Source organism: Nyctereutes procyonoides, unplaced genomic scaffold (genome assembly GCF_905146905.1).
Source record: "Nyctereutes procyonoides isolate TBG_1078 unplaced genomic scaffold, NYPRO_anot_genome, whole genome shotgun sequence".
NCBI lineage: Eukaryota > Metazoa > Chordata > Mammalia > Carnivora > Canidae > Nyctereutes > Nyctereutes procyonoides.
The window spans coordinates 63,261-71,368 of record NW_026575025.1 but is presented as its reverse complement, the minus strand read 5'-3'; the positions used below and the strand labels follow the sequence as shown (position 1 = coordinate 71,368).

General features: G+C 37.8%; 1 protein-coding gene across 1 annotated transcript; it reads left to right on the top strand.

Moving 5' to 3' along the window:
• Positions 1-6,533: 6,533 nt before the first annotated feature.
• On the top strand, positions 6,534-7,448 carry LOC129503132 (olfactory receptor 4C11-like). Its single transcript, XM_055315103.1, has one exon. It carries the CDS (start codon positions 6,534-6,536, stop codon positions 7,446-7,448), a length of 915 nt encoding a protein of 304 aa, XP_055171078.1.
• The last annotated feature ends 660 nt before the right edge of the window (positions 7,449-8,108 follow it).

Sequence of the window (8,108 nt, the reverse complement as noted above, 5' to 3'; positions counted from 1 at the left end):
AGGTGGCTGGATGGGTGAATAGGGTGAAGGGGATTGAGAATACACCTGTTATGATGAGCACTAAGCAGTGTATAGAATTGTCAGACAAAAAAAACTGTGCATTTTATTGTATGTAATCTGTAACTTTTTTTTATAAATTAATTTTTATTGGTGTTCAATTTACCAACATACAGAATAACACCCAGTGCTCATCCCGTCAAGTGTCCCCCTCCGTGCCCGTCACCCATTCACCCCCACCCCCCGCACTCCTCCCCTTCCACCACCCCTAGTTCATTTCCCAGAGTTAGAAGTCTTTATGTTCTGTGTCCCTTTCTGATATCTCCCACACATTTCTTCTCCCTTCCTTTATCTGTACTTTAGTTGCTTTTGAAACAAAAAAATCTTTTAAAGTATTTTCTTTAATTTTTATAAATTTATTTTTCATTGGTGTTCATTTCCACTTTCTCTTCTGCTTTAGTTTTGAGTTAATAACTTCCATATATTATAGAAATTATAGAAATTTTAATTACTCATTCTCAAGTAATTATATATATCAGTATCATTAAGATGGATAATAATTATTATATATACAGTAACATTTTCTAGAATAGGAAATTGGGAGAAGTGAAGAAAGTTGCTTAAATTCACAGAGACATGAATCTTGAAGCTAGAATACAATCATATCACATGTGTTGGAATGTGCACCTGTGCTCAGAGTTTTGTGTGCTGTTAGAAAAGATTCAATGTAAAGAGTAAAGCTTTTGGAACTTTTAGCCTATACTTCGGTGTGACTTGAAGGAATACTTTCTCTTTAGGGCACTGACAACAGTGGAGCAGTTGGTAACAGAAATGAGATGGGTCCCTTCAGAGTCTTGGAGGGAAAAGGACTCTGTGGGAAGAATCTGCCTCTTGACAGCCTTGTCTGGGATTACTTGGCACCATGGCTTGCAGTGGCCCAGGAGTGACTGAGTTTAGTAGTTTAAGAGTATATCCTTTGGGATTGGGGGGGGGGAGGGCAGAACTCTTATCCCTCCAAAGGCTGGGTATTTGTGAACTTCTATGAATTGTCTATATATATCAGGTGTAGGAAGAAAAAATGTTAGTCCACTTGCTCTGCCAAGGAATTGTTTTGGGTTTGGAGTACTAGAGCTGGCTTTAGAGATGTTTCTATCATAGAATAGTGGGAATTATACCTTTACATTCTAGAATTATCTAACAGTAGATATAAGAAACTTTCTGTGATAATTACAGACCTTATTGAAGAGTCTAACCCAAGCCTCCAGGAAAGATTAGGGCTACCTATGGTGTATCTTCTCTCCCCATGGATCCTGCAAGGGAAAGCCAAGAAGATACATTTGAAGGACAGTTTACATGTTGCAAACCCACTGCACATGATTCATCTTCAAAATAAATGAGATTTGCAAGAGCAAAAACTATGGGCTCTCTATTGGATCTCATCTATTTCTGTGCAAGAATTATGGTAAGTTTTCAAGCCAACTATGCTATGTTCTTTTCTCGATCACCATTCAGCACTGGATTACTGGCAGTTGCCATTATGTAATCCTCTAAATCTTTGAAAAGCATGAAGTTCCAGAAGCATTTCTGTCAGTGATGAAAAGATTCTGATGTGTCTGGGTTTTTCCTTTCACTGTTCTTGATGCAGCACAGTCTCAGGACCAACTCTTATTGAATGAGGGGTACATTGAAGGGTGCAGAGGTATAGTATCCTACACAGGTGGGTTTCTTACTTGCAAGGTTTAAGGCCAGCAAATGTAAAGGCTGTATACTGACCATGGCAGTCCGTATTCTTAGAGAGTGTTGTTAGCAAGGTACTATGGCACTATGATACTCCTTGTTCTGATATTAATGATGGTAATGTTGGCTGCCTAAACCCCTGATACCTAAGAATTACATTTTCTTTCTGATGTTGGAGTAAGGGATGATCTACAGAGCAGAGGAATGAGAAGAAAACTCTAGTGAAATCCTAGGATGAAGCCCTCTTTGGTCCCGAGCAAAAATCTTTGCTCAGCCTTGAACTGTGTATTTACACTTAAGTATAAATATAAATGCTGGTCTCTTTTTTTTCCCTAACTCATCAGAATTTTCCATCCGTTTGCTAGTCAGGATATGTACTGGATTTGTCCATGGTTTTGTTCCTAACCTATTTACGGTTTCTGGCTTTATGCTGGCTCCACTCAAGTGGCTGAGGAATGATGATTCTCATGGCAGTAGGAGGTGGAGTGTCCAAGAAGGAGAGGTTGCCATGGAGCACAAAGGCTAGAGGTACTGGTTTCTTTGTTTCTTCTCTCTGCTAACCTGCCTGCCAGCCCAACTTGATTTGCCCAAAATAGAACAGTTGTACTTGCTTTATGAGATAAATAATGGATGAACAAAGATATTGAAGCCAAAATGAAAAGAGACTATAATTAAGGATTGTTTGATTCAGTACACACACGCACACACACACATACACACAGATATCTTCCCATTGAGTGGTCATTAGCAGCAAAGGTTTTCATTAAAACCTGGAAGGTTTTACTTCGTAGATGGCATCTTAACTGAGTACAGTGTGCACAGTTAGCAATGTAGAGTGGAGGTTTAATCAGAGGAAGGTCTTTGTCACTAAGAAATCCTGAAACTTTAGTGAATGAAATGGTGTGGAGGCATATTTATGAAGGACAGCAATGTCAGGCATGCCTGGTGCATACATGCCCAGAGGCATGGGAGGAAATGTGGTAAGCAAGATTATGGTACAGCAATGGTGGGCTTTGAAAGTCATGGTGAGTATTTCAGCCATTGCATTAGAAAATCATAGTAGCCATTTTATCATATTCTTGGTTCATCATATTTTTAGAATACACTTTTCCTTTTCAAGTTATAGCAAGGTGATAAAAAGAGGTAGAGTTAGAGGATGAGGAGAAGAGAGAATATCTGAATATGTGTCCTTTCTTTCCATTTAGAAACATGGATGATCCATTTAAAGAATTCTAGGATTGGCCATGTGTAGTACTGATTTTCGTGAAATACCAGGCTGATTTTGTGGTACATATGTACTGATAATTCTCACAATGCAAACTCATATAAGTATCAGACTCAAATTGCTGTTTTCCTTCAACAAAAATAGTGTGAGACATTTTATTCAGAATATAATGAATATTAGACACTACATGAAAAGAATTATCTTCTATATTTTGTGAGTCTAAAATGATTCTGCTTTTAGGGAAGTGGAAATGCTCTGTATGATATTATAATGATGGATGCATGTCCTTAACATTTACCCAAATCCATAGAATGTACCACACGAAGAGTGAACCCTGGGGTTAACTCTGGCCTCTCATTGATGATGGTGTGTTATGGTGATCATGTCTAATCAATTGTGACAAGTCTGCCATTCAGAACATTAGTGTGCAAAACAGTTGTGCATCTGTTTTATGGGTAAATTAACAAGGTAGATTAATATCTTTGAAAGTTGATACTAATCGTCATAATGGAAAATTGATACTAATAATCCTAATGAGGCAATGAGTGCAATTGCAGATACACAGACCTCCATCTCCCATGCTTTGTACATACTGAATTATTTAGCCTGCATAGAAACCCTAAAAAGTAGGTTGCTTTGCTCTTAATGTTTTCAGGTGAAGAAAATGAAGCACAGAGATATCAAGGGACTTGTTACGCATCTCACCATGGTGGGCATTTGGCTGGGGTGCAAATCTACACTGTGTGACTTCAGTTTCTAAGCACTATCGCTGTGCTAACCTACCTTCCTGCTCTGCTTTAGAATATCTGCATCTCAGGAAACCTAATTTAGAATGTCTTTCTTCAGTTGAAGTTATGATTCATCTGTTAACATAATTCTGAATTTTTCACTCCCAAGCTATTCTTTAGAAATTTGTAATCTTGTCTCTTTTCTCTTTGGATTCTTCTTATATCAATGATAGTGTGCCTTATGTAATGAGTGATCTCAACTATATTTATCTTAAAACTCAAACTATTAAGAGCAGTGGAATATTTTTCCCATTCTTTACGATAACTCCAGATATTTGAGAGTCAATACTTAAAAGAAAAGATTATCGTAGGGTTATGAGAGAAGTGAGTAGAGTATAATTTTTTAGATAGTATAATTTTAAAATGTTTTGGAAGTAGGCTAAATTAAAATAGGAAAATTGGCAGATCAGATTAAAGGAAAAGGGAAAAAGCCCCAGAAACACAGTAAAAGTAAAATCATGAGAGTGAAAGAAGCAGAGGTGGCAATTAATAGTTCTTACTCACTACAAACCAGGTATTTTTCTCATTTTATCTACCTAGGTACCATGATTATGCTCAAAGTGACTTTCCCAAACCAGTATATAGTGGAACTAGGATTTGAACTCAAGACGTAGGCATCTAGCACCTGTGTTCTTGACCAGAAAATGTAATGTTTTGCTAGATTAATAGCCATTCCAGATAAAATATCAAGACTGCAAAATATAAACTGACAAAAGATGAAAAATTCTCAGATTGTCAATCTTTAAATAAAAAATGCAGTAAAACTGGGCATACCGGGTGGCTCATTGTTTTGGTGCCACCTTCTGCCCAGGGCCTGATCCTGGAGACCCCGAATCGAGTCCCACGTCGGGCTCCTTGCATGGAGCCTGCTTCTCCCTCTGCCTACTTCTCTGCCTCTGTGTCTCTCATGAATAAATAAATAAAAATCTTTTAAAAAATTCAGTAAAACTGTTAAATGTGGTTTATGATAAAAAGGTATATGCACATAATAAAATATAGTTATTTACTATTATCCCAGTAAGGTAATAAGATAATGTCACAAAATAACTTGTGTTTGCATGTTCAGCAGCTTTTTGGAATATCATCAACCTTGAAATATTGGCATATTTGATATACAAAAGAGATACACATATACAAGTATACTGTAAGAATGTTTAAAAAAAACACATAAAAATAGTCATTTCTGGAGAGTAGGATCATAGAGTCAATAATTTTGAGACAGAGTGTAATTTTCTTCTCTCATTCCTCTGTGTACCTTGAAGAATTAATGATATTATGAAGTTTTTGAAAATAAAATATAGTTAATAAATGGACGCAATATATTGAAGAACCTTTTAATCATTACCAATAGCAATGACAATATCAAGCATTTGGGGCAGCAATATCATGACTGTAAAATTACTCTGAATTGTTGTTTGTGAGAATGAAAATTGAAAGCAACAGCAATATCTCGGTTGACAAAGGGTCAAATAAATACCTTTTAGAAAAATTTTACAATGTCGGTTATTAAATGAACTATTGAACCATGGAAAATATAGTAACATGGGAAGAAGTGTTATAATAATTCCAAGTCAAAATCAGAACACACAATGGCATACAATGATTTCAGTGACAAACTATATATGCTATGAACAAGAATTTGAAACAGAAAGATCATAACATAGTATATTGAATTATCGAATTTTCTTCAAACGGTATTTTTAGAAAATTGGCAACTCAGGGTCAAAAAGGAACATATGTGTGTAAAAACACTGTTTAGATTATAGACATCATTAAGATTTTTTCTTCCACATTGAATCCATATGCAGAGATTCTCGATGACATCAGTTTAATAGAACAGTAGAGGGTAAACAGGAAATTTCCTCAATTATGACAAACCTCAAAGTTTTCCAGGCCTTTGTTATCAAATATGACTATCAGTGAAGGTGACATATAACACAAGAGGGTAAAGACTGTCAAAATAAGTTTTTGTAAAGGATATTTCATCCAAGATACTGATAGGCTCAGAGATGAAGTCAGGGACCCCAAAATCAGTGAACTCAACTGAGGATATTTTCTTCAGGACGTTTCTCCAAAATAATGAGTGCTAAATAATATCGGAATAGTGTTTTTCAGATTTCGAAGCACATAGATAAAATGCAAAATACAGGAACTAGATGTGTGTATATATGTTCATAAAATCTTTTTTTTTCATTCTTAGGGAAACTCAAGGTAAAGTAGGGCAACTATTAGACATAAATTTTCAGGTCAAGGCCAAATTCTTTTTTTTTTAAGATTTTATTTATTTATTAATGAGAGAGAGAGAGAGCGAGTGGCAGAGAAACAGGCAGAGGGAGAGGCAGGCTCCATGCCAGGAGCCTGACATAGGACTTGATCCTGGGTTTCCAGGATCATGCCCCAGGCTGAATGCGGCGGCTAAACCACTGAGCCACCCTGGCTGCCTGAAGGCCAAGTTTCAAGGCAGTGAAAGCACCTGACCAAGGAAAGTAAAGTTCTGCCATTTTCAATCTTGGTAGGAATCAAAATTTTTAAAGGATATTGACATTTTATTATCCAAATGCAAAGGCTTTGATCCAATTGGGTTAGTTTCTGAATCAATACAGAGATCTGGGAGAGGCTTGGACTTTTGCAGATTTACAAAGATTCACAGGGATTAAAAAAATTGGAGGTTAACAGAGCAAAAATAAGGAATTGAGAGGTCAGCCCAATGATCTCCCCAAGATGTCACATCTTTTCTTCCTTTGCAGATTAAGCTTTTATCAAGTTCACCTTACCTGCAAACTACTATGTCAACGAATAGCAGCGTGAATGAATTCATTCTACTTGGCTTGACACAGGATCCAAGAAAACAGAAAGCAATATTTGGGGTCTTCTTGTTGCTTTATCTTGCCACACTGTTGGGAAACTTTCTCATTCTAGTGACTATTAAAAGAAGCAGGACCCTTGGGAGTCCCATGTACTTCTTCCTATTTTACCTGTCCTTTGCTGATGCCTGCTTCTCTACAACCACAGCTCCCAGGTTGATTGTGGATGCCCTTTCTCAGCAGAAGACCATTTCCTACAATGAGTGCATGATTCAGGTCTTTTCATCCCATTTCTTTGGTTGCATGGGAATCTTCGTGCTGATCCTAATGGCTTTTGATCGCTATGTAGCCATTTGTAAGCCCTTGCGTTACACAACCATCCTGAACAGGCATGTCTGCAGTGTGCTGGTGATTCTGGGTTGGGTGGGATCCTGTATCCACTCTTTGGCACAAATTTTCCTGGCTTTGAGATTGCCTTTCTGTGGTCCCAATGTGATTGATCACTATTTCTGTGACTTGCAGCCCTTGCTGAAACTTGCTTGCATGGACACTTATATAATAAATTTGCTAGTTATTACTAACAGTGGAGCCATATGCACGGTGAGTTTCATAATTCTGCTTATCTCCTATGTTATCATCTTGTACTCTCTGAGAAACTACAGTGCAGAAGGAAAGCGAAAAGCCCTTTCAACCTGCACCTCCCATTTTATTGTGGTTGTCCTATTTTTTGGCCCATGTATATTCATGTATACACGCCCGGCAACTACATTTCCAGTAGACAAGGTGGTGGCTGTGTTTTATACCATTGGGACACCCTTGCTGAACCCTCTGATCTATACACTGAGGAACGCGGAAGTGAAAAATGCCATGAAAAAGTTATGGTGCAGCAAAGTGTGACTTCTCCTGATACATGATATTCAGGGATTCTAATGTATATTTTCTTAAAAGTTTGGTTTTCCTTCATGGACAGGAAAGATAAAAATTTTTTCCTTCACGATTAAAACCAATTAGTATTTTTAATCATGCTTTTTTGTATATTTAATTTTATTAATATTAATAAATAGTAATAAATAGAAAGACTCCTTATTCTGAGAGAATTGCATTAGAATAAGATTACTTGGGGATCTCTGGATGGCTTGGCAGTTTAGCGCCCGCCTTTGGCCCAGGGTGTGATCGTGGAGATCCGGGATCGAGTCCCATATTGGGCTCCCTGCATGGAGCCTGCTTGTCTCACTGCGTGGGTCTCTGCCCCTCGCCCTCTCTCTGTCTCTCATGAATAAATAAAAAATCTAATAAAAAAAAAGAATAGGATTACTTGAATTCCAAACCACCTTGAAAAACCTATCATTGGGATCCCTGGGTGGCGCAGCGGTTTGGTGCCTGCCTTTGGCCCTGGGCGCGATCCTGGGGACCCGGGATCGAGTCCCACGTCGGGCTCCGGGTGCATGGAGCCTGCTTCTCCCTCTGCCTGTGTCTCTGCCTCTGTGTGTGTGTGTGTGTGTGTGTGTGTGTGTGTGACTATCATAAATAAAAAAGAAAGAAAGAAAGAAAACCCTA